General features: G+C 35.0%; 2 protein-coding genes across 5 annotated transcripts; both read right to left on the bottom strand.

Moving 5' to 3' along the window:
• Positions 1-1535: 1535 nt before the first annotated feature.
• LOC129303262 (uncharacterized) lies at positions 1536-20689 on the bottom strand. 4 transcript variants are annotated; one of them, XR_008591444.1, is made up of 29 exons: positions 20246-20685; positions 19638-19719; positions 18825-18900; positions 18034-18098; positions 17899-17943; positions 17700-17800; positions 17437-17578; positions 16642-16703; positions 16490-16563; positions 16334-16404; positions 15516-15603; positions 15373-15445; positions 15193-15288; positions 14855-14963; positions 14426-14519; positions 14258-14341; positions 14022-14178; positions 13630-13826; positions 12385-12429; positions 12026-12054; positions 11803-11924; positions 11607-11654; positions 5813-5937; positions 5482-5723; positions 3145-4066; positions 2911-2982; positions 2381-2500; positions 2186-2295; positions 1536-2043 (listed from the first exon to the last, which is right to left on the bottom strand). XR_008591444.1 is itself a non-coding variant. In XM_054942458.1 (28 exons), exons 1-28 carry the CDS (start codon positions 20592-20594, stop codon positions 2026-2028), a joined length of 3708 nt encoding a protein of 1235 aa, XP_054798433.1. In that variant the 5' UTR covers positions 20595-20687; the 3' UTR covers positions 1536-2025. The 4 variants fall into 4 exon arrangements, 1 of the variants encoding a protein (XP_054798433.1); XR_008591445.1 differs by having other exon boundaries at positions 2186-2292; XM_054942458.1 differs by lacking the exon at positions 2186-2295 and having other exon boundaries at positions 20246-20687.
• LOC129303263 (uncharacterized) lies at positions 9490-11129 on the bottom strand. The gene is made up of 3 exons (XM_054942459.1): positions 10626-11129; positions 10038-10540; positions 9490-9711 (listed from the first exon to the last, which is right to left on the bottom strand). Exons 1-3 carry the CDS (start codon positions 10640-10642, stop codon positions 9683-9685), a joined length of 549 nt encoding a protein of 182 aa, XP_054798434.1. The 5' UTR covers positions 10643-11129; the 3' UTR covers positions 9490-9682.
• Positions 20690-27494: the final 6805 nt, after the last annotated feature.

Here is a 27494-nt window from a genome sequence, read left to right as displayed (position 1 = left end):
TCAAACTCTATACATTCCCTCCGTTTACAATATTTTTAACTAAATCTCACCTTCAATAAAGTAATTATTTACTTTCAAATTAATTCTATTTTTTTATATTTATCTCTATTAAATACCTTATAATAAATATAAAATCACCATCAATAAGAGTACTTTTAAAAAAAATAATGATTACATCTTAAAAAACTAAAAATATCTTACATTTTTTAATATTCAACTTTTTAAAAAATACCTTATATTTTTGAACAGAGAGAGTACATCCTAAATGCAATATTAAATATATTGAATATAATGTCTATTGTAAATTTTTTAATGTCATATTTAATGCATTTATATATTGTATATGTGTATATAAAAATTTAATCATTTAATCTATGTAATTTTTATTCAATTACAACTCAATTTCTAAATAATTCACAGTAACTCATTGCATTTTTTTAACTGAGTTATAATTTAATTCCTATATTTCATGAAATAATTTTAACTATAAAAACTAAGTAACAACTTGTTAAAATTCAGTAATTAAATTATAACTAAATCAAAACTGTATAAACCAAATAACTAATTTTCCTATACATAAATTTTAGGCCCTTCTTGCATCCAATCCAATATATATATTATATGAGGTCCAAAACATAGATATAATATATTGTTGTAAATTTTATCATATAATGAGCACATATCTATTAGAATAGTTTTACGCTAATTTTAACTCATTTGTTAATTCATGCATAATGCGAAAATAAAATTTCAAGAATGGGCGGCTATATGGTTTACAAATAAGTTAAAAATATATTAATTAAATAATTAGAGAAATCTAAAGATTCTTCTTGCCTTGCTACACGTCTATCTTCCAGAAGTGGAGGGCCAGTTTCCATCCAACATTGATGTGACGAATGAGAACAATCAATTAATGTAGGCCACATCAAGGTAACTCAGCAAAGGTGGGATGAAGCAGAGTAGGGGTGCGATTACCGGTTAGTGATTATGGTTTCCATCGTTGTGACTAAAAGAAAGCTTCAACTAATGTAAAACCACCAACCCCCCCCCCGGGGGCAAAAACTACTGTACTTATCACATTTTGAAATTGTTATATGAATAAATGTGTCAATTTTACTCTCATTCTAGAAAGTCAAAAATGCCAATTAAAAATTAAGGTTCTTTATCCATTTTCTAATATTATGGACAAAAAAGTCCTACACTAAAAATTGACTTCTATAAACTGCTAAATTTTAAAAACCTGTTGCGGGCAAAATAAACTGCTAATCTTAATTATGAAAGATGACTAGTTAGAAAGTAGAAACAACTATACGCTTCCATTTAATAAATAATGGGTTGCGAAGTGTTTATCAAATGTTTAAAGGGTAGTATAATTTTCGTTTTCAAATATTTCAATCCATTGTATCGTGTTAGATTTCATGCTACACTACTCTGCATGTTTTAAGTCAGATATTTTAAAATAAAACCAGCTTAAAAAGCAAGCAAGCAAGCAAAGAAGCATTATTTAGGCGTCTCGACAACCGGTGATGCAGATATCGCAATAATCAGGGCCTACTTAGCGATTGCTTCAGAGGTCAGAGAACTTATCTTCTCAACATCATAAATTCACAAGCACCGGTTGCCTCATTACCCTACGCCCAGTTCTCGCCATTGTAATTACCATTACCATTACCATTATTAGTAAACCCCTGACGCTCAGTCCTCACAGTTCTTTCTATATGGACCAGCAGAACTTGCTGCACGGAAGGCCCAACCCAATGTAACGAGGCCGTGTGACGAGCCAACAGTTCTACATCTTTGAACACAACCAGCAGTCATAATACAAGTGCCATTAACAGCCGAAGTACGATTTCATTGTCACGGAAGCAACAATTGCAAGTTGACGATCTCATTAAATAATTTACCAGCAGTAGCAGTCCATTTAAAGAGGACGTTCCTTCTCACTCCCTCAAAGAGCTGAGGGTAACATCTTAACTCAGGACAGCATGATCAAGTCCCAGACTGGGGTGTTCCAAATTCTGAAATCTACATCCAAGTCAAATTCTGAAAGCCACATAATGAAAGGCAGCCAAGTTAAGTGGTATAAAATCAATCTCAAACAAAGAATTTAAGCTAGAGAATGCAAATAAAAACTATTCAATTTTTTCTTTTTATTCTATTGTTTAAAGAAAAATGGAATCTTTACCTCACTTGTCACCTTAATTCCTATCTGATTATTCACAACAAAATTTGTCATTTTTTTGCTCCAACTTAGGCTTTCTGCATTGGCAGTAAGCCTCATGTTGGCAATTTCTGCTGCGTGTTACAAATACAAATGTCAATTTTGACACGACAAAGTGACTATGAACTTAAATGCCTGAAAAGTTACTTGAAATCTGACCTTTGATTTCCTAGTCTTCAAGACTCTTGGCTTCTCAAGCCGTGTAAGATCAACAAATTTGTCAAAAGAATTCAAGGCAGCAGTTTCGTCCGCATCAGAGCCTGTATTTGGCAGCAAACCCTGCAACCATGCCAAATGTGTTTAATATATTCCCCAAAAAGGTTCTAGGTGATGTTTATCTTTTTAGTCAACACTTAGAAGCCTACGTGAAACAATTTGAAATGAAGTACGGAGAAAAAGGTTGGTTGACCCTTCATTCTAAAAGTCAGGATTTATAGTTCTTAGGGTTGACTATGGGTAATATCACAAATTACTTTTTTGGTTCAATACCTGTTCCTAAAGCACTTCAAGGTCAACACCAATTAGGCAAGTGCTATTTTGTCCAGCTCACAGTTCAGTTCTTTGCCGTATCTTCTATTCCAATCATACCCAATGCAACTGTCTAGGAACCTTTCTACCCAATAAAAACTTCCTAGCATTAGCTATTTAGCGTTAGGGAAACAGTAAAAGGCCATACTAATCAGGCTTACCGCTTTCTTTGAATCCTCACTCCTTGATTCCTCAAGATTCTTAACTTCCAAAAAATCAAAGTAAATCAACATCTGATGAAATGCAAGAAAAAGGTAAGTAAAAGATGAGGAATGCAAAAGTTTCAAGGGCTGGATCAATTCCATCCGAGAAAAAAAAAACAAGAAACAAGTAAAAAAAAAGACTAAGATTTAGGCAAAAGTGCAACAAGGATGCCTATTCACGCACAAACGCACCTTGTCAAGCAAATGACTATTTGATGCATCAGTTGCCATAATCTGTACACCAAGCAAATTGCTGGGTTTGCTGCAGAAGGGGCAAAATATAGACCTGAAAACACACCCATCTTCTGGGCACCAAATACCCTGCTCTGGAACACTTCCGTTGACTCTATTGCAGATGCGTTGATTAACATATGAAATGCAAGTTACAATAACTGGTACACTTCTTAAATCCTCATCATCGCAAGCCTTCAGTCTCCGTTTCAAAAGAGATCTTAAGTGCACTTTTGATGACGAAGTCAAAGAACATGTAATATACAGATTATTCTCAGGCCGACCCAAAGGGTTTTTGCAAAGTGAGCAAAATATCTGTAACCTTTTCTCCATGAGAGGATCAGTTAATAAAAATGAACTAGTCAGATTGCTTGTCTGTGATTGAAGTGAATTTGGCTTCAATTTTTTGTGAGAATCAGATTCATTTCCATTAATTGCCTCATCGGCATTCACCAAGCCCACAGATTGCCTGGAAGGGATGCTAGCACAGGGGGTGATGTAATTTTCTTCCTCAACAAGGCTTATAAATGGTACGTCCATGGACTTTCTCCTTTTCTGGGTGTGAGAATTAACACTCCTATTCAAAGATGACTCTATTTCCACAGTATGACAGCTGCTTGCAGATACTTTTCTTTCAGGAGTAACTGATATTAAACACTGAGCTGTTGAAGAATCTTTAATTCCACTTCCAATACTCAAAGAAATTGGAAGGATTGACTGATCATCTAATTCGCAAGATGCCTCAACTAAGGTGGAGCTACAGTGGTCGTCCTTACAACCATAAACAGGGCTAGCAGGAACAATGCTGCCATCCACGCAAGGGGTTACCTTCACAACGGAGACTTCTTCATGTATAACTACCGCAGATAATACCCCAGTGAAGCTGCAAGGGGGAGAAAATAATCTCTCAACAAGTACCGATATTGTCACTGTTTCGCCATCTAGAATGGTTACTATTTCATGGAGATTCAAATTGATTTCTGATGGCATAAGAAATTCCAATTTCCACATTCTAAGAATCCACGCAGCAAATATTAAATTTGAGGTATAAATGCAGCCTGAAAACAAATAAACTAAGTGTTTTTTATATTGCTAAACATCAAAACCCTTAAATCCCCCCTTCTCCCCAAAGAAAAGGGGGGGGGGGGAGTACCCCAGAAGTTCACACAAGTGCCTTGTTAAATATTTGGTCACTAGAAAGAAGCCACTAATGCTTAAAATATTGATCCTTGTCCATGATATCAATGGCAAGCACGTTCACCAGACAAAAATGAAGAATAGGAGCAAGAGCACAGAACAGCAGTTTCTACAAACATAATAGAACAAGCAGAGTATTTATGAAGCTTAAATTTCCTCATCCGGAAGAGCACTAATCTATGGCAATTTTAGGATGAGACCAGAAATATCAGGCTACAGGATAATAAGCAGGGACGTATCTACTTGTATTATAGAGGGGGCAATTGCCCCCACAAGCCCAGAAAAAAATACACATAATGACCTTAAATATTTTATTTGCCTCCATTCAAAAATTTCAGCTGCCCCCTACCCCCTCAAAAAAGAAAAGAAAATTCACGTGGTCCCATAAAAAAATATCACTAATTTCCTAAAAAGTTTATTTGACCAATGTCCTATTTATGTGTTTTAAACTTAAATAGAAAGAGTTTTAAAAAAAAGGGAGCAATAGTTTAAAAAATAATTTCTCTGATTGTATGTTTAAATTGAAAATTTTGTCAATAAAAAAGTATACTATACAAAAGAATTAAATCTTGTTGGCATATAAAAGTTTAGATACATGAGACAGGTCTTAAAAGATCATGAACTAAATCTTTATCCATTGAACCCACTTTTATTAATCAAAACTCAAGATACTTAAGTTTTATTAATTGAAATGAAAAACAGAATTCTGATAGATATAATTTTGTGTTATTATAATTTTATATTTTATGTATAGTTCTTTAATAGAATTTGATTTTAATAAATTTTATATTTAATATTATTTAATAAAAATTATAATTAATTTAGTGATAATATTAATATTAACATTTATCTTATGTACAAATTTTGCCCCCATAAACTAATTTTTCTGGATCCATCACTGATAATAAGCTATAGGTTTAGTCGATCACAGAATCAGTGGTACTCAATACTTCAACAGAATGGTGCTGAAAATAAGATTAATTCCCTTGCACACTTGTGGTGTGGCCAAAGCCGAAAGTACATAAAAGTAAATAAATGCTCAAATCTGACATAACTATCATTTGGAAGCCTAAATTTCATTAGTAAGTAGTAAACAATTACCATGGTCCTGCCTGTTTGCAGTCGTTTGGGTCAAAACAGTCTTTACAGTTGTATGAATCATTAATCTTTTGCACAGATGGTTGACTCTCATCCTTGATCATTTCTATATTTTTCTCACCACCAATGTCAGACTTTAACAGTTTCTTATTTATCTTTCTTATAAATCCCATATTCTGATCCTTGGCTTGGTCACATTCCTGGTTTAAACCCAAATTTTGAGTGAAAGTTGTGCCAAACCGCTCCTGCAGAAAGCAAGTTAATCACATCAACAAAACTAAATTTTTTTTGTGAGAGGGAGGGTGGGTATACGGGACAGAAGTACACCAAATACCTTGGCATTCTCAAAGAATGATTTCATTCCCTTCAAAGACAAGTCAAAACTGTCATATATCCTTAAGGTTTTTCTTAACCACTTTGAAATGAATGCTCTATTTCTTTCTTCCTGAAAACGTTCATCTAATTCCACAAGAACAGTTGCATTAATGAATGAATGAAAGCAAGCTGAGTGTTGTTATGCTATGGTTACAGAGAATAATCTCTACTACACAATTCAAGAATAGCCAGCAACAAAGACAGAAAAAAGGAAAGAAAGAAGAGAGCAGAAGATAAAAAGAAAATGAATGTCCGAACCAAAAATGCAGGCTGCCAGCACTAATTGCCTGTTTCAATGAAACGAGTCAATTAACTGAGCCATTTAAAATTCTCACTATATTACAATGGTTCTAATTAACTTATTATCATGTATCAAGAAAAATACTTTGCAAAGTGAGCGATTAGCTTGTGATCGTGTACCGAAAAGAGTACTTTGGAAAGTATCGGAAAAGAAGAGTATTTGAGTTGCCTATATTCAATATATTCAGGACATCTATGAGGGAGCAATAATTAGTATAAGAACGCCTAGTAGAAAAATAAAAGATTTTCCAACAAAGATTGAACTGCATCAAAGATCATCTTTGAATTTTTATTTGTTTGAACTAATTTTAGATGTTTTGACTGAACATATTTGAAGATTTATTGAGCAAAAACTGAATTATTCTGTACAGTGGGTGTGTCACATACATATATACATACAGACCATGATGTCAGCCGAGATATAAGGCTGAGAATAAGGGATAGAGAGAATAAAATAAAAGATTTCCTAATATATCTAATCCTATAATAACTATCAAATATTTACATTAAATATAGTATATTTCTACACTCCCCCTCAAGTTCGACCATTAATGTTAATCATGTCCAACTTGCTGAAGAAATAATCAAACTTATCTCTACTCGAGCCTTTGGTGAGAACATCAGCTGTTTGCTCCCTTGTTGGTATGTGTCTCATCTGGATGATGCCAGTATCAATCTTCTCTCTAATAAAGTGTCTATCTATCTCAACATGCTTGATCCTATCATGTTGGACTGGGTTGTGTGAGATGCTGATTGCTGCCATACTGTCTGAATACAGAGTGATAGGCAGGTTAACATCCTTTTTTAATTCCTTAATCACCCTTTTAATCCATATACCTTCACAAATTCCCAAAGCAATAGCTCGAAATTCTGCCTCTGAACTACTATGGGCTACTACACTTTGCTTCTTGCTTCTCCAAGTAACCAAGTTTCCCCAAACAAAGGTGCAATATCTAGATGTAGATTTTCTATCCTCTTGATCACCTACCCAATCTGCATTTGTGTAGAGTTCCACACCGCGCTTCTCAGATTTCTTAAACCACAAACCCCTTCCAGGAGTACCTTTGAAATACCTAAAAATCCTGTAGACCTCATTCAAGTGTTTCTGCTTGGGGTCATGTGAATGTTGACTCACCATGCTAACTGCAAAGGCAATGTCTGGCCTAGTATGTGACAAATAGATTAATTTCCCCACCATATGCTGATACCTGCCCATATCAACAGACTTGCCAAGATCCTCTTCATTGCTTATCTTGTCAACTCGGATGGGTGTATCTCTAGGTCTACACCCAAGCATGCCAGTCTCGTTTAAGAGATCTAGCACATATTTTCTTTGAAAAATAGATATTCCCTTCGTGGATCTTGCCACCTCCATGCCCAGAAAATACTTCATTTCTCCAAGATCTTTTATCTGAAACTCTTGAGCTAGCGCCCTTTTAAGATTTTTAATCTCTTCAGCATCATCGCCTGTAAGAACCATATCATCCACATAAACCAACAAAATAGTAATTTTAATGCCTCGGTGTTTGAAGAACATCATGTGATTGCTTTGACCTTGTTTGAACCTTGCCATTTTTAATACCCATGTGAGTCTCTCAAACCATGCTCTCAGAGACTGCTTTAGTCCATATAAAGACTTCTTCAATTTGCACACTTGATTCAGTTTATTTCTTGGGAACCCTGGTGGCAACTTCATATACACTTCCTCTTTCAACTCACCATTTAGGAAGGCATTTTTTACATCTAATTAATGTAATGGCCAATCAAGGTTGGCTGCTAGTGATAGAATTATTCTAACAGTATTGAGTTTGGCTACCGGTGCGAATGTCTCCGTGTAGTCTATACCATACACTTGGGAGAACCCTTGAGCGATAAGTCTCCCTTTGTGTTTGTTTAGAGTCCCATCAACATTATATTTAGGTGTGAAGACCCACTTACATCCAACTGCTTTCTTTCCTGGAGGTAATTCTACCACATCCCAAGAATTGTTGTTTGTCAATGCCTCCATTTCCTCCATTACAGCTTTTCTCCATTCAAGTACGGCCATGGCCTCTTCAATATTCTTTGGTACTGCAACACTGTCCAAATGGGCAGTAAATCCAGAAAATTTACAGACAATGCTTGATAAGACACAAACCTCTCGATAAGATGCCTAGCACAAGCTCTCAGCTTCTTCCTCATAGCTATCGGTAGGTCAATATCATCCTTACCACTTAATTCTTCCAGACTTCCTCCATTATCTTCTTTTGGACCTACATCTAGTTCTGACTCTTGGTCAGTGCTTGAGATATGGATCTGTTTACCTGTCTTGTTTTTCCGTGTATAGATCTGTGCAAATCTGGTGTCTCTCCCTGTTGTGGACGTCTCCTTTGGACTAGGATTTGGCACATCACTTCTAGTATTGGTGTTCTCAATTCCTAGGTCCAAATCAAGATCAGTGAGTTCAAGAGACAAATGATGAGGTACAGCAATAGGGTTGGGTGTTTCAAGTATTTCACTCATGTTTTCACACATACCAATCTGCAATTCATTCCAATTCTCCCCTTGGATTGGAGATTGGGAGTAGAAGGATTCTGTTTCGTGGAAGGTGACATCACAGGTGGTAAAGATACGTTTGGTGGTGGGATCAAAGCACTTGTACCCCTTTTTAGTGGCAGAGTAACCAAGAAAAACACATCGGACAGCTTTGGGGTCAAGTTTGTTTTTGTGATGAAGATGAACATAAGTAGTACATCCAAATACTCGTAAGGGTAAAGTATTTTCCAGGTAGGGTAGATTGTAAGTTTGGTGTAGAACTTCAATAGGAGTTTTATATGATAAGATATGATTGGGAAGGCGATTAATAAGGAAGGTTGCAGTTAGGACAACATTATCCCAGTGATATTTAGGAACATGACTGCTAAAGAGAAGTGCACGGGCTGTTTCAAGAATGTGCCTGTTTTTCCTTTCAGCAATACCATTCTGCTGAGGACTGTAAGGACAGATACTTTTGTGAACAATTCCATTGGAAAGTAAAAAGGTGGAGAGATGTTTGTTGAAATATTCTGTGCCATTGTCATTGTGAAGTGTTTGAATAGACATGTGAAACTAATTTTTTACCATATGATAGAAATCAATGAACACCTGAGAAACATCAAATTTGTCTTGTAGAAGGAACACCCAAGTAACGCAAGAATGGTCATCAATAAAGCTGATGAACCACTTTGAGTAAGTCTTATTAGGGACCCGAGAAGGCCCCTATAGATCACTGTGAATGATTGTAAAAGGTTTTGATGCAATGTATAGCTGATTAGGAAAGGAAACACAATGATGTTTTGCTTTTTCACAAGAGTCACAATAGAGTTGAGAATAATCATTTTTATTGCAAATTAAAGTAAACAATTTTGACATATACTTGAAATTAGGATGACCAAGACGTTTGTGCTACAACTCCAACTCACTAGTCTTAGGGAGAGACACTTTATTGCATGACCTAACATTACTGACTTTATTTCCATCCAGGTAGTAAAGACCATCAAATTCCTTAGCACTACCAATCATCATCCCTGTCAGTAGATCCTGAAAAAGATAATAAGTAGCAAAGAAATCAACATGACATTTCTCATTCTTTGCCAATTTACTTACTGAGAGTAAGCTACATTTTAAATTAGGCACATGCAGAACATGATGGAAGGTTAAAGTAGATGAGAGTTGTATACTCCCTATACTAGAGATGACCGACTCCAATGCATCGGCAATCTTGACTGTAAAGTTCTTTTGGCAGGGTACATAGGTCGTAAATAATTTAATATTATTAGTCATATGATTCGACGCGCTTGAGTCTACTATCCAACAGTCTCCAGTGCATACTCGTTTAATAGTAGCCAAGGCTTTAGAAAAATTACCTCTTTGTACCACAGTAGCAATAGGTTGCCTATTAGTTTGCAGGGCTGACAGCATTTCAATGATCTTACTTAGTTGATCATTTGAGGGCTGTGAATTATCATCTCCCATAGAGCTTTCAGCAACATATCCACGACTTTTTCCCTTTCTTGGCTTCCAGTTGGGTGGCTTACCATGGAGGTCCCAACATTTATCCTTTGTGTGGCCCACTTTCTTACAGTGTTCACACGTGGGACGTCCTTTAGTGCTTTTAGGATCATTAGATTTGGCAACAAGAGCAAATGATTCAAAGGTACTGGTTCGAGAAATGGGTTCATCTTTCAACATTACCTTCCTTCGAGAGTACTCCCTCCAGATCATTGCAAAGGCTTCTCGGACAGATGGCAAAGGTTCCAGACTCTGAATTCTGCCACGAAAATCATCCAAGTCTAAATTAAGTCCGACTAGCGACTCATACAGTCGTTCTTTCTCCAGCCGTTTTCTAAACCGAGCAGCATCCTCAAAACTGATCCATTCTTCAGCAATAATCAGATTAAGTTCTTGCTATAGAGCAATTTTTTCAAGGTAATATTCAGTTGGGTCACGATTACCTTGCTTCACGAGCCATAGCTTGGATTTAATCTCAAACACTTGAGAAGCGTTCTCCCCATCTGAGTATGCCTCCTTCACAACGTCCCATATCTCCCGAGTTGTTGGGAGAAATAAAAAACTTTCATAGTTGGTGCTATTGAATTAACCAGCCATGACCTTCTACCGCGAGCCGCACCGTCTGGGCCCATTCTCGGTAGTTGACACCGGTGAGTTTTTCTAAGACGAGAGAGACAAGTGAGCTCTCTTGGCCAGTCACGAGGTGTGCGACTTGACGTGAGCTCACACCGAACGAACTTTCCAAGCCAGTCGACTCTGTAAGGCTGAAAGTTTGAGTCCATGTCCATCTCTGATGATTCAGTTGCTCGTTCTTCGTGCTTTGATACCATGAAGATTTACTGAGCAAAAACTGAATTATTCTGCACAGTAGGTGGGTCGCATACATATATACATACAGACCATGATGTCAACCGAGATATAAGGCCGAGAATAAGGGATTGAGAAAATAAAATAAAAGATTTCCTAATATATATGATCCTATAATAACTATCAGATATTTACATTAAATATAGTATATTTCTACAATATTTAAGAGCAAATTCCTAAATGTATGTTTTTTGTGAATGATATAGTTCTTACTGTGGACACAAGAGAAGATATTAACTATAAACTTGAGTTATGAAAAAGGACATTGGAGTCAAAAGGTTTTCGTTTAAGTAAGAATAAAACAGAATATCTACATTGTAATTTTGATAGAGTCAGTGAATAGTAATTTGAAAGTGAAATTGAGTGATCAAATTATACTTTAAGTGAAAAATAAAAAATTTTGATAAGAACAATAAAAAATAAGCACATAAGGAAAAAAGTGGGCGTCACATCTATTAAAAAAATGGTAGAAAATTGTTTGAGGTGATTTGGACATGTATAAAGGAGGAAATGAGTAGCTTGAAAAGAGAGAGAACTGAAGTAATCAAAATAATTACCCAATAAGATGACTGCTCCATAATCAAGCCTATGTCGTATACAACGGCCTATAAAAAGTAAGAACATAATTATAAATGAGAACTTCTTATCTACAACTGAAAGTGCATAATAGGCAAAAAGGGTAATATAAAAACACTGAGCTAAGGAATAAACTTATGTCATAATATTGGGAAAAAACCAATGACCATGATGCACCTGCTGCTTGATTCAAAGCTCGAAATGCTTGATGGCAATACCACTCATTTCCACTCAAAAGATTTTTGGATGATTTGTATGTGTCGTTGTATTTCTTCTTTAGCGCAACTTGAATATCATTTCTTGTGAGAAGTCAAAACAAATCAATCAATGAAAATATCATGTGCCTGTGCTTAGAATTTAATTAGTAAAACTTAAAATGTAACCAGTTAAAAAGCCTTACATGTTGGGAAATGGAATGCCGACTATAATCTGAGATTGTCAAGAATATTCAATATTTAGTAAACATTCACGTAAATTAATATTGGCATTTGTAATATATGTAACCCATTGACATGACATGACTAAGGTGCAGGTGAGCAGCAATTTGTTGGCAAAAATAGAAAGAAGAGCTACAATTTAACCCCATATCCTAGCCACAATTTTTATTGGCAATCATCTGAGCAACAATAGTTAATCCTTCTTTTAATCATCTAAGAACGACCATCACTCAATTATCGAAAAATAAATACAACAGCCAGAAGGGAGATCTAGATCGACCAAACAGATAATTATAACATTTTAGAATAGAAATAAGGATACAACCACTCGAGCATTATCATTAGAAAAATCAATGCCTTCAGAAACCTGCAAGCATTAAAATGATGAATGAACAGTCACATAATAAGAAAATTTCATAATTAACCATGGTGGAATATGGTAGAACAATCCAGCTAATAAGGCCATATGCCCACATCAAATTGATTCCATTTACTTATATTTCAATTAGTGATAGTGTTTCACAAGCTCAGTCATCACATGCTTGTATTTAAATTGTATAATGAAATCTAGAGTCTATTTTTATTCATCTTGGACTAAGATAATGCCAATCTTAAAATTTTAGCAGTTTGAATAAATCTATGCCAAAATAATTTTCCATTGACCATTTTCTTTGGTGAACATCTGTATTGACATTTTAATGCAAAGATAATAGCTTTAGTACCAAACATGTTCCATTATTGAAAGGGAAAATTTCAAAAGTTGTGGAACCATTCCATGTATGAGTCTAAACACTTCATAAATGCTGTCAATTTACCTCACAAAATGTGAATGAAGGAATTTGATGTTTGATAGGTAACCAAGTGGAATGAGAAACCCTACCCTAAAAGCTAGTTGTTAAGGTGGGAAAACCAACCCACTTAAATACTCTATTTAATATCCCACACTACTCAATGTAGGATTTGATATCCTATACTACCAAGTCACCATCAATTCGAGACCATAAAAAGCCAATGTCCTAAAGACTACACTCTGTGGCACTTAACCCAACTTCCTGCTGGTCAAAACCCTCTGTCGGTAGCCCCTTCTGAAACCACTGACAACCAAGCTCCGCTACCAATTGATGGTTACCCAAGCAAAGTAGGGAACCCCAAAAAATAGATGTTAAGGTGGAAGAGCCAACTCAAATACCCCATTGAGCATCCCACGCTACTCAATGTGGGACTTGATATCCCATACTATCAAGTCTCTATCAATGTCTTTTCTATAACTTTTAAATATAAAGTCCTAACATATATTTGCTGTGCTTTATGTCAATTAACCAACACATAATATTTTAGACATGTTCATTTACAATGTACTTTGGATCCGATGACATAAAATAAGATAGTAGTGATATGATTATAGACCAAAATGCAGACACTTTTTCCTCTAGGTATATTAACTTACACAACCATTTGAATCAATTTCAGCACTACTTAAGCATAATGAAAGACCAATTGCCATCATTTAGATTTTAAATAAGAAATGCAGAATATAAGGTACAAGATAGGTGCAATTGCAATAAACCTTTCCTCGACAAACGCCAAGTAAAGCAGCTCCTCCTTTCTTAGAATTTTGTGGAGAATTGACTGCATGTAAGTGACTATAGCCAACATTCTTAACCCTTTTTTTCCTGCCCAATGCAGGTGAAGTGTGGAGATGAATTGAGTCATAATACCCTTTTAAAGCCAGATCAAAATCATCTTGGCTTCCTCCTCTAGGTTCTGCATACCCAGACAAGATATAGAAACAAAAGTGTTGTCAATAGACAAGATCAATTTCAAATACCAAAGTAAATTTTGCTCAATGTTGACTTTGCACAAAAAGGATGCAAATAGGAAACTGTCAATATTAAGAGAAACTCATTGTTTATTCACTAAATTCCAATGAGTATTTAGAAAGGCACAAGGATAACTGACCAACAAAAAGTGACTTTTCCGCATTTAGATGAGACCATTGACCTGTTTCGGACCATCGATTGCATAATTTCTCCATTAATTTATAACTTGGAAAGAAAACAAGACAGCCACCAGGGACAATTTTGAAGATTTCCTCTAAAGATCTTCCAACTGCATCCTACAAAGACACCTACAATAATAGTCTGTTCACATAGGCGAAGAAAAACACCTAGGGCTGAAAAATTTGAAATGAGTACCTGGAATGCATATACATCTGCTGTTTTATAACTTGCATTCAAAGGATAATTACCTGGACCAGTACAAATTACGGCAGGCCATACCTGTATGGAAGAGGTCAAACATTTGTTGAAATAACACTAACAAGAGTAAAAGGTCAGACAACTGATAAAGTGCGAAGATAGGACCTGAGAGTCAACATCAATTACATGTGGAGCCTCCAGACTAGTTTCAAACTGAACTCCTAGCTCAGAAGAAAAGGAGTTCAGTGGTGACAAAGTCCTAGAGTACCAAAACCAATGCAAGTGAGAATACTTAGCAGAATAATTAGAGGGATTTATGGAAAAAGACATGCCACGGCAAAACTGATCCTGCTGCCCTGCAATATCTGGTCCATGTTCTGGGTCTTGTACAAATTGATAAATAGATACATGCTTACAGATAAATAAATTGATAAGTGCTTTCTTTTGGAACATTACAACAGAAAACAGGCCACTCAGGATTTTTGACCATTCCAATAAATTTATTTAGCCAACCACAAGCATTCATGCACAGAACTGAAGAATACAAAAAGAACTATAGCCTGAATTTGCATAAACTTGGCCCAGGGAACATACCCAGAAGTCAAAATGACCGATAAAGAAAGATTGGCAATGTCACTAAACACAACTGCTGGATTCAAGCACCATAAACTCAAAGTGTGGGTCCAATTTCCAAAAGATCTTCCTGACACAGTAATATAACACTGATTACAAGGGTGTCCTAGCAGCAACAAATATAATGCAATTAATCAATTTATCTGTTCATTTTATTGCCAAATCAAGAGCAAGAGTCATTGTTTGTCTTCTCCAATCCATCCCTATAACACATAAACCTTCCTAACCACTTTTCATTCAGTGACAAGGGATAAACAGCATTACTATAAAGGGCTCTGCTTGAAAGTTCAACTACTTACCAGCTTCTTTCTTAACACTTCGCTGCAGAGCAAGCTGGTAATCCAGCATGTGAGAACCATTTCTTGAGAAGAAATATGTTAGTGAAGAGAATAAGCCTGAAACAAGATTGCCATAGAACATCATTAATGATATAATGTTTTATAAACAAAACAACACCATATACAATCATAATTCCACACCTTCTAGTGTCATTACTGACATGCCACTTAAATGTGGTACATCTAACTCCAAGTCTGAAGCAACTTTGATTGCCTTGAACAAAAAGACAAAATTGATAAGTGACACACAAGCACAGGAATTAGCCCAAATATAAATGAGATACCTTGGTAGCAGATTCTAGCAAGATAGGGAAGCACTGACGTGAAATATTTGCTTCTTGGAGTTCTGTTAAAGCATTTGACCCAGTCCAACTATGCATACAAACAACCTACAATGTTAATACCCTTGCACAATTTGTAGGCTGTAAGTTGCTTGAGATGTAAAGACATTAACTTTCAGACCATCAATTCAGGTAAGATAGAAAAAGAAAGAAGGATTAAATCAAAAGAAGTATGAACTCAAAATAATCCATCACTTCTCACCCAGTAAACATCAAAAGAGAAAGTATACATCCAAATGGTCCAGTCACTCACTCAAAACAAATGATCAAATAGGGAAACAAAAACCAAGTTCGTACTATAAATGTTTGAATATGCATGACATGGCATTTACTTAAAAGTATGCATAATCAAGTGATTAATTTTTTGGCACCTCCACAGGCTTCGAAACAGCAATAAAAATACTCAATTCCTAATTTTCTGAACACATTAACAATCACAGATTACATGGGGAGAAAAGAAAGGCATGCATTACTCATGAAGAATAGAAATGAACATTCAACAAGTTCAAAGTTAACAATAATATCAGCCCGTTAGAAGGATCCATATTAACCATACTGTGAAATGCAACAGTAAAGTATCTTGAGCTGTGCACATTAGCATATTGATATGATTGAATATGAGTGTTCATTCTTATAATATTGCTCCCCATAAAGCATGATTACACCATATATACAGAACATCATATGCTGTAATATAGTCTATGGTGCATGAATAAAAACAATGGATAAAGATGTGAAAAAGGAAGAAAACCTTGGCTTACCAAGATACATAGTGCTGAAAATCACGCTTTTCTAGTTTTTTTTTACTACGTTCTATCCAGCTTGTAAGACCCTAGACAGTTGCAGCTCCCATTAAAAATGCACGGATATTGGCTGCATGTTTAAAAGTCAAATATTTATGGTTCAAAATTAATTACCTGCACCATTTCATACAAAGGTTGGTATATCAAAGCATTGACAGGACAAAGTTGTTGAAGCTCCATTTGCAGCTCTTTCAAGAGATTATAACAACAATTTAGAATCATAATTACCAAGAATCAAAACAAGAGCTGCAAGATTGAGAGCATACTATCCAAAACATCCTCTTCAATATCAACACTACCAGCATCGCGAGTGATATCCTCTATATTGCTGTAAACAGTTGAGACTGGTGAAGAAAAACACCACATAAAACAAGAAAAGGCAATAAAGAATGTTCTGCATATTTTTGTCTGTATTTTATTAGAAATAAACCATTAATATATAGAGTGGGAGACAAGGATTCTGCCACTTACTCATAAAAGTTAAGAGACATCAGAAAGAAGGAAAAAAGGAACAGAAGGATGCAAGGAAAAACAAATATAATGAGACCTAATGATGAAATATAAGAATAACATACTTTAATGAAACCCAGGCTAGCAGATTATCATTGTATTTTACTCTAACTTGTGAGAAACCTCCCAGGTTATAGCTTATTCTAGGAAGAAATAGGTTTCCTTTTGTATTATTTTTGTAAGAGGAAATCTGTAACTTTATATGGATGGGTTATTAAGGTTTCCTTATTAGGTAAGAAAGCTTAGTTTAAATAGACTAAGCCTTGCACTTGTAAAGAAAGATTTGAATGAATGAGTATCATGCTGAAAGTCTGATCTCTTTCTCTCTCTGCGCATTCTACCTTCCTCTCTTCCTCCCCCTTACTGTTCTGTCTTCCTCTTTCCCCATTTCTCCCTCTCTGTTTCTAGTTTTCTCTACTATCTCCCTCTGTTCAAATTTGTGCAATTGTGTGCGTGTTATATCACCTAAGGGAAATGATCATTAGACAAATTTAAGCTTTAGAGATGAAATGATACTTGACAGAAACCAAAAGGACAAAAGATAAACTCACTGGGCTTCATCCAGAATCACAATAGCTCCTTTAATATCTACATCCATTGCTCCCCGGATGACTGGATTGATTATGTAACTATAAGGACAAAATACCAATTGCGCATCATCTGACATAGAGCGGGCTGCATAATAGGAGCAACCTGGAAATATAAAATGTCTTTGTCACATGTATTAAGATAACATGGAGTATTTAGTAGATAAAACAATGAAATCTTCCAAAACAGAAACAAATATTAAAAAGAATGCAATAAGAAGCCAAACCTTTCACTGCTTGTCCAACTTTCACAATATCTTCTATATCATGTACCTCATAACATCCTCCTCTTTGTAGGGATGGATGACTTTTGACTTTATGCGCATTTCTGTTTAATTATAAGTTTCTGGTTGCTTCTACTTTCATTGAAGATTGAGAGATAGTACATTAATAATTGGAAGGATGTGTAGGTAAGCAAGTACTCACTTGAATTCTGGGCATCCTATTGCCTGATCTTTCAAAAGTAGTTTACTGGAATCATTTAGTAAAATATATCAGTATAGAAATCAACAAGTCAACAATAGACTCATGGATTAAAATATTCATGAGGAAAAAAACAACCATTCTTCATCAATATTTTCTTTTGCTAGTATATGTTTATTGGTACAATAATGCTTCCGTGATGCCTGTCAAAGAAAACAAAAACAAATTATCAAAGCGATAAGAAGTAGGAAGAATTAAGAAGAGATATATAAGAGAGAATAGGAGAAAGGAATGAGGATATTATTATCAACTAACAAGACACCCCTCTTCTCACCCCTTTATATATCCATAAGATTCAACTAAATAACTAGCTAGCAAAAGATAAAGGATTAAGGAATGAGAAATGATATTATTGACTTCCAAGGCACCCCTTTACATAGCCATAAGATGCTAATAACTAAAAGACTAAAATCCCTAAAAGCCAACTATTACAAAACACAACCAAATCCAAATGACTTGACTACTATGATACTTAAAAGATCACATAGCTATGTAATCCAAAGATGACTAGTTGGATTACTGACATTGTAGAGCACATTGTTTCAAAAAATTTTGTTGCATAAGAACCCTCAATTTATGGTTCATGATCACAATGTTTCATTCAGCTAATTATATTTATTTAAAATTAATATAAAACAAATTATCAAACACAAGAAAATATTACCTAATAAAATAAGAGTTAAGCAAAAGTGTGTGCATGAAGATTAATTACATGCTACAAAATGCTGCTGGAGGAAACCATAAAAGATACATCTAAAAATGAATAAATAAAAGTAAATTACTCAGAACCACAAATTATCAGAAAACCTTACCCTTGAAGGCAGTTTACATTAAAAGAACAAAGATACAAAGCAGAGGATTTCACCTACCAGCACAGCCATAGGCACTCTATAAGCTGTTTTCCGCAATTCATGAATTACTTGAGAAATTTGTGAGTGTGTCCTCCTTATATATAGACAAGACACAACAAAAGATTTAGTCAAGTGATGATGATGATGATGGTTGATTGCAAAAGGAGTAAAATATCGATTGAATGTGTCAATTCTGCTCCAAATTTCTTACACACAGTCAAAACTCAGGTCATCTAATGCTGGTGAAATTTGGAAAAGCATAAAGATTGTTCAGAAATTGCCACCAACATGTAGCAGTAATTATCCTTTTAGGGCATATTCCAATTTATATTAATATGCTCCATCATTGGCTAACATTAATTCAGAAATAACCGGTACCTAACTATTGGTTGCTTTGTAGTATTCTTATGTCTTACGAAGGATTTGCCATCCTCTTAATTGTTGGTCACTTTAATTAAGATGATCCTCATGTATTTGCCTTTCTTCCTTATACAATTGATCTTATGCTGCAAGAAAAAAGCTATGATAATTGTGACTTCTTCTATGAACATGCATTGACATTTTTTGTTATATATTGTTATATGAACACTTTCCAAGGTATTTTATAAAATACAATAGCATCCTAGAATTTTACAAGAAAGTAATGCACAAGTATCTTGAAATTTTGTACAAGACACACGTACAAGTATCATAATGATTTAGAAGTAATAGTAGCATAAACGAATGAAGCAAAGTCTAAAATAACCATCTATTCATGATTTTCTTAAATATTTACCAATAATCATTTATGCAAATAATTCGATTGGTAAAAAATACGATAATAAAACTTACGAAGCATAATATATAGTGGGTGCAGCCTTTTTCTTCTGCATCTTGTTAGCCCCAGACTCTGGCAGCTCCACATTTTCTGATGCTGAAATCAAGTAGCATTGCTTGAGGACAATAGCGTACCAAACAAATAAAACATCAGATTGACAGATATTGGAATAAAACGTATAAATCACAAGTATGTGACACTCTGGACGTTAATCTAGTAATTTGATCTTCATAGGCATAGCAGACGAACCCTAATTCGTTAATTTGGGTAGGATAATGCTCTGATTGCAAACCCCCCATGAATATACCAGCACAACAACGAGGAAGAAATTTCCTGCTTCAATGAACATCATTTGGAAATTCACCGCAAAAACCCATAAAAAAAAAAGTCCAAAGAATTGTTTGTACTTTTTTTTCACGGAAGCACACGAGTTTCCTTTTTTTTTTTAGCGAGTTGAACGGCTGAAATATATCCATAGATATCGATAAAAAGAAAAATGCTAAAATACGCTATCTTATTGATCTCCCTCTGTCTTCTTGAAGACCTATTGAAACTTAAATGATGGTGATGATGATGACAATGATGCATTAGTTCTTAATGCAGTCAGCAGGAAATCCCTTACTCGGAAAAACCTCGTCAGGAACAAATCCACCACCGTAAACAAGAGGGTCTGTCGTTGCTTCTGGTGCGGGTTTCAGGTGAGAGAGATTTGTGTGCTGTTTATTTAACTTGTAGTTCTGCTGCCAAGCGAGGGAAGAACAAAGAAGGGAAAGGGACTTGCCAGTACCGGTTGGAGACTCGAGCAATGCGTGACAATGGCCTTCTCTCTGAGCCCGGTTAAGGGTAGAGATGACTCTACCCATAAATGCAAACTGAGAACCATATGGATGGTAAGGAAATTCCACTTGGAGGCCTCCGATGTGATACACATTTTTAGGGTTCTTGGCGCTCGTCGGTTTTGCAGAGACCATCTCCAGCTTAGAGACGTTCGGCAGAGTACATGAGATATCAGAATCAGATATTGATATGCCTGGGATGCTAAATTGCTAATTCGTGATTAAATTGCTCCCTTACCCCGGGATCTTTTTGGCGGGAATCCGAGCTCGTATAAATTTGCAGAGGGCGGCAGGATTTTCATTTCTGCTACAAATTCAACTAAAATAAAAGAAATTTGCCTAAAATTAAAGTTAAGTGCATAAAACACCGCTACGGTTTTAAAAACTCGATAATAAAATCTAATGTACTCTCTATTTTAAATTGTAAAATATTTTTAAATAAAATTATATTTAAAAATAAAACTCATTAAATATGTTATATATTTTTATTTTTAAAATAAAAATATTAATTTTAAAAAATATGCTTCATTTAATATTTTATTTATAAAAAATTAAAAAAAATATAATTAAAAAAATATAATTAATAAATTTTATTTTATTAAAATATTTTATATTTTGAAATATCAATCTAAAAAAGCTTTATAATTTAAAATAAGAGAGCACTATGTCACGGATGATATCTCCGTGACCGTGTAAAGACCAAGATAATGAACGGTCCGCTGGTTAGCCTCGCACAATATGGGTAAAGGGTGCGACATTAGCATTGGGGTGTTCTGCCTCAGTCTTCGGACTGTGTGCACAACTGGTCGGGGGCTAGTGCCGCCTCCCTGATGAGCTCATGGCAGGGCGAAACCAATGTGATCCGTACGTGGTAAGGCTTGTCCTGAGGATTATGGGGTCCTCCAGGACGCCGCACGGGCGCCGTGTGCTGCGCCAGACTCTCAGCCCGTGACAGAGTGGTATCAGAGCAGGACGTACTTTACTGCCGTGTGCGCGTGGGGTCCCACGTTGAGACTGGTCGGCCTCGGCACCGCTCCAAAAAGGCCTCCGAGCAGGTGGGTCCAAAAGTAGGGACTCGGGCGGGATGGTTGGCCGTTGTCGACTCCACTCCTGTTGGCTCGCGGGTGCAAGTGGGTCCGAAGGGTGCAGGACTCGGGTGGCCACTCAGCAAGTAAGCTGATGTGTTTGTGGCGGTACTGTACGTACGATCCTTGGGCGGAGTCGTTCTCCCCTAGCACGAGGGCGTGCTAGATTGGGTGTGGGAGAATGTCACGGATGATATCTCCGTGACCGTGTAAAAACCAAGATAATGAACGGTCCGCTGGTTAGCCTCGCACAATATGGGTAAAGGGTGCGACAGTAGCATTGGGGGTGTTCTGCCTCAGTCTTCGGACTGTGTGCACAACTGGTCGGGGGCTAGTGCCGCCTCCCTGATGAGCCCATGGCAGGGCGAAACCAGTGTGATCCGTACGTGGTAAGGCTTGTCCTGAGGATTATGGGGTCCTCCAGGACGCCGCACGGGCGCCGTGTGCTGCGCCAGACTCTCAGCCCGTGACAACTAGCTTTTCATTGATAAATTCATAATTATTAATAAAATATGAAATCGGTAGAAATTAGAAAGGCGCCAAGCCCACATCACAGTGATGAAATCGTCAGTTCCTTATTATTATTATTATTATTATTATTATTATAAATCGGTAGAATGGAAAATTTTAAGGCATTTGACGTGAATATTTTTGAAAAAATTGTTATAAAATCCCTCTTTGAAAGAGAAATTATTTTAAGGGATCAATATCAAGGGTGCATTTGGTTTCTCTACGTTTAGCATTGAAAAGTTGGTTTTTTACTTTTAGTTAGTCAAATATTGTCTAGGATCCATTTATCAAATACAATTGACTTTGAAAGTGGGTTGAAACGGCAAAAATGAGAAGCAATCGACCATGATACGCCCCTCGTGATTTTGTCCTTCTCGTGCAACTAGCTTGGGCTCAGAACTCATTTCATCGTTCTCTCTTCTGTGTGTGTTTTTTGTTGCCCAATCTTGCTCCTCCATCACTCCTTCTCTCCTTCGTCACTTCACTGTCTCTCCTCTTTCTCTCTTCCGCCATCTAGTCATAGATCTAACTCCCTCCATTCTTTCTTCCCCGAGCTCCTCATCACTTTTTGTTGACCTTCCCCACCATTCCAGTGCCCATTTCCTCATTTGTAGCTTGAATCTTTCACGGATTGAGCTTTTTTTCAATCTTGGATGATGTTGCAAAGCTGACAGAAGCGAAAACACCTGGGTTTGCAACCTATTGAACTAAACTCGGACCAACTCGAAACTTTGACCTCCTCTCTAATCTGCTCTTTCATCTAAAGGTATGATGTCTTTCAACCATTTTTTGCTAGATTTGAAAACGGTGGTCCTCTGTTTTGCACGAATATATGAAAATATAATGGCCTAGTATGTTCAACCAATGGTCCTCTGGTTTTTGGTTGGTTCAATTTTGATTTGCTAATTTTTTTGGGTAAAATGCTTATATATATATATATATTTGGTTATATGAAAAAGAAGGATTGGTATGTTTGATCGGTGTGTGCTCTGATTCTTTGTTGGAAGTATCAGGTTTTGCTTTGTTTTTTTTTCCTTAAACTTGTTTGCTCGTTTGGTTCTGAATTTCTTAGTAGAAATTTTATGCCTTGTAATGTTGACAGTGATGTAAACCCTCCTTGATGCCAACTCTTAGATTATGTAAAGCCTCTCATATATATAGACACAAAATCAAGGCATGTTTTTAATGAATATGAAATTCGATAAATTTTGAAAGAAAATTTATCCTTTACTATGAATGTGTTGTTTGATGTATCCTGGGAGTGCAAGAGAATTCACATTTTTTATTGAATATATTCTAATGAATGAACAAAGTTGTGTACATACTTTTCCTTAGTGAATGATGATTTATGATAATTGGAAATTCACATTTCTCATAAACTTGTATTATAGATTGCTATATTGAGCTTAACATTTTGATTAGAATGATTTACAATAATTGTGCTATATTGTGACCACATGTTACTATTTGGTAGAAAGTAATTCAAAATCCAACCATTTTGTGCTGGCTATTAACAATGAGAAATCTAGTGAACTTTTCTTGGCATTTTGTGTCTTATTCTCCTGATCTGCAAATTCCAAACCATTTTTTCTTATGGCATAAGACATATATAAAAATGTTACTGTATGGGTATTGGGGTACAAATTTTGTAGCCCTCTCACTTTCTTCTACTCATGTTTTTATAAGCGCAAAAGAGAAACACATAAAATAATAATTTAAAGATTCCCTAAGATGCTAACTGACCTTTTTGCATCAGAAAAAAATAAGAAATAAAAAGAAAACTACCAACGACCCAAGATCTAATCCACTAAATGAAAGAAGCCAATAGTAAAGTCGCAACTATCATGAAAGCAAAAAAAAAAATGTTTTGTCTTTGTGCAAAACTTTTTTCTCATCATCACCTTTCTTTTCTATTCTTATATGCTCTTTTTCTTTCTTCAAAGCTTTCTGGATTCTCATTAGCGTGCATGCATTGTGGAAAAGAGGGTTAAGTTCATTCATATAAACAAACACACAAACATAGGCTTCACAATATAAATCCAATAATAAAGGTTTGAAAAGTGTGCTTTTCAAAAGGTGATTAAGTATGTTAACTAACAAGACTAGTCAAAGTGTGCAATAAAGAAGATAGATTTGTGTGCAAATTGTGTTTGGTTGATATATATATATATATAGGTCTGATTTATGTTAATTAATTGTTGAGAATATAACATTTTGATAGTAAATATGAGTAAAGAGAAGGCATTGCGGATTGCTGAAGGGACTGAATTGTTCATCAAATTAGCTCTCCAATAAATTAGAAAAAATAAGCATAAAGGCTCTACCTTATCAAATAAAGTTTGGGATGTGCTAATGTAACAGTTCAATGCATTAAGCTCTAGAAGCTATGATAAGAAGTAGTTAAAGAACAAATAGGACAATTTGAGAAAAGATTGGAATATATGGGACAAACTGCTAAACAAAGAGATCGACTTGGGATAAGGTAGCGAAAAGAATACTGCATCAGCACTGGAAGAGTGGTGGAATCAAATTATTAAGGTATACAATTATATATGGCATGCTATATATTTGATGCTTTATTTTGTAAATATAATAGACTCAACTCTTGTAAATGAGCAAGAGAACCCTAAAAACAAAAAATTCAAATATAGACCACTTTTATATATACAAGAATTGACATAGTTATTCCAACCAGTTGCAACACGGGGTACTTACGTATGGACACTTACAGTTGATGATCTGTAAAATGTGTATAGGCCTAAATTGGATTTGACCGAAGGATCAAGAGACAATGATGACATAAAAAATGTTAGTAGAGGTGCTCTCCCAGAAATTGGGTAGGTTTACTTGAATAATGCATACAGTGGTAGTACTAATTTAGGGAGCAAGCAAAAGAGAGGTGAAAATGGTCAAAACAAGAAGGGAAAACGTCTTGCAACAATGATGATTAATTGAGTGAGCCATTTGGTTTCCACACAAGAGGATAGGGGTTTCAACACTGAAGTCAATTCTTAATTCCATAGAGGGTGGAACAAAACTAGTTGATCAAAATATGGTGGATATTGTAAAAGAACTTTATGGAATTAAGGAGATTGCTTGTGATGAGGCACTTCTTGAACAATGTGCTATGGCCTTGCTAGATAAAACTACAAGGGACATGTATATTGGGCATAAGGATAATAGAAGAGCATTAGTGGCCTATTTAAAGTACTTAGGCAAAAAAGCAGATTAGATCAATTATAGCTTGCCTTCTCAATGTTTTAAATCCAGCTAGTACCGTTTATGTTGTTAACTTTTTTTTTCAAACTGATTGTATTATTTGACTCTTGTTTTATATGTCTTTTATGTTAAGTCATGAACAATAGTGTAATGGTTGTTAAATTATGTTATGCAATTTTTATGAATAAAAGTATGCAGTCTTACTTATTACAATTACTTGTACATGTAGAAGACGATGAGGTTGAGGCTATTACTGTAATAGTATCTAATTATTCAACAACTTTACTGAAAGGGCCTTATAGAACTAGTTCACAATCAAGTTATGTATGGGTGGAAGAAATTTTGCAAGGGCATCCTCAACGTTGTTATGACATACTTCGCATGGAAAAAGATGTTTTTCTTTAACTTTGTGATGAACTAGTGCAACATGGTTTACATCTAACTAGAAGAATAGAGATTCATGAAATGGTCGGTATGTTTCTAAATATTGTTAGACATGAGGTAGGGAATAGGATAGTATAAGAATGATTTCAACATTCAGCATAGACTATTCACAGACATTTTAGAAATGTATTGCATGCTTGTGAGAACTTAGCAAATGAATATATTCAACCAAAAAATCACACTTTTCAAGATATACATCCAAAAATTTTAAGTGATCCACGATATTAGCCATTCTTTAAAGATGTCATAGGAGCAATTGATGGAACACATATCATGTACGTGGTCAGTGTTGAAGAACAAGGGAACTATATTGGAAGGAAAGGTATTCCAACATAAAATATAATAGTCGTATGTGATTCACTTATGTCATGGCTAGATGGGAAGGGACTGAAAATGATGCTCGTTTATTTAACTATGTACTCAGAAGGCCGGATATGAAATTTTCACATCTAACCCAAGGTATATTTTATATTTATCTAATTTAAAATAAGTTTTTTCAATTTTTTTGATCTTACAATTTTTATTTTTTATTGGTAGGTAAATATTATTTATTAGATGCTGGCTATCCAATGCCATATGAATGTTTAGGTCCTTATAGATCTCATAGGTATCACCTTCTAGATTTCAAGCATTCATCTGAATTTGCAAACAATAATAAGGTTTTCAATTATTATCATTTAAGTTTAAGAACCACGATTGAAAGGACTTTTGGGGTTTGTAAAAATAGATTTGCAATCTTACGACATATGGCTAACTATCCATTTGTGACACAAGTTTGTATGTTTGGAGCAACAATGGCTATGTATAATTTTATTAAAAGAAAATCTGCAACTGATTTTGACCTTAGGCATTTTGAGGATGAAAATATGGTTAACACTAATGATAATAACGACGAGCATGCATTTTCATCAACAATTTCAAGCGTAGCTTCTGATAGAGATATGAATAGGGTTCGAGATTCTATTACAGATCAAATTGTATATTATAGATCGAACCATTAATCATATAACTATTTAATATTAATGAATGTTTAACTATTTATTACATTTTTTTGATATTAAATTTTATATTTTTATTCTTATTATTTAACATTTTAAATTTTATGTTATTTTAAATGTATTTCTCTTTTTTAAACATTTTTAATATATTATATTTGTATAATAAAAATTGTAAATTATCATAAATTAATGTCCTTTTTGATCACTGCATATTAAAAAGTATATTTAAAAACAAAAATTTTTATTAATCTAAACAACTTTCAGTTTACTAAACTGACTTTTGAAAGAATGTATCCAAACACAAATTTCACTACAACAACTAACTTTCACCAAATTGACTTTTGTCAAATAAATTTTTATCAAACTGACTTTTAGCAAACTAAAAACCAAACACATACCAATTTAAGTAGAGCCGGAAATAAGGGCCGGGCCTGGAGGGCCGGGCCTGAAAGCCTTGTTTAAATAAGGGTTCGGGCTTTGAAAATAAATATTTTTTAAAGTAATCGGGCTTGAGGGCTTGGCCCTGATAAGCCCTGTAAAATAAGGCTCGGGCCCGGGCTGCCCTTCAAGCCCTGTTATATTATTTTTTTATTATTTTTTTTAGTAAAACACGTGTTTGAAATCAATGACCTGCTCACCTGATCCTACACACATTATATTATTATTAATTTTAATTTATTCTAAAATTAATTTAATCTAATTTAATAAATATCAGTGTATAGTATAAAATTTATGATATTTTTTATTTTTCTATAATTATTATGTTTGTATATTTATAA

The sequence above is a fragment of the Prosopis cineraria genome, unplaced genomic scaffold (assembly GCF_029017545.1).
Source record: "Prosopis cineraria cultivar Desert tree isolate PC_DT_omini unplaced genomic scaffold, ASM2901754v1 PC2, whole genome shotgun sequence".
NCBI lineage: Eukaryota > Viridiplantae > Streptophyta > Magnoliopsida > Fabales > Fabaceae > Prosopis > Prosopis cineraria.
This window is presented reverse-complemented; position numbering and strand designations above follow the sequence as displayed.

Excerpts from the sequence above, each read along its gene's own strand:
- LOC129303262 (XM_054942458.1), bottom strand. The coding sequence starts at position 20,594 with ATGGTCTCTGCAAAACCGACGAGCGCCAAGAACCCTAAAAATGTGTAT. Across the intron at positions 17,944-18,033 it reads GAAAATATTGATGAAGAATG|TAAACTACTTTTGAAAGATC; the intron begins GTTGTTTTTTTC and ends AAATGATTCCAG. Across the intron at positions 16,405-16,489 it reads CTTTGTATGAAATGGTGCAG|GGTCTTACAAGCTGGATAGA; the intron begins GTAATTAATTTT and ends GCAACTGTCTAG.
- LOC129303263 (XM_054942459.1), bottom strand. Across the intron at positions 9,712-10,037 it reads TGCTACTGTGGTACAAAGAG|GATCTACTGACAGGGATGAT; the intron begins GTAATTTTTCTA and ends TATCTTTTTCAG.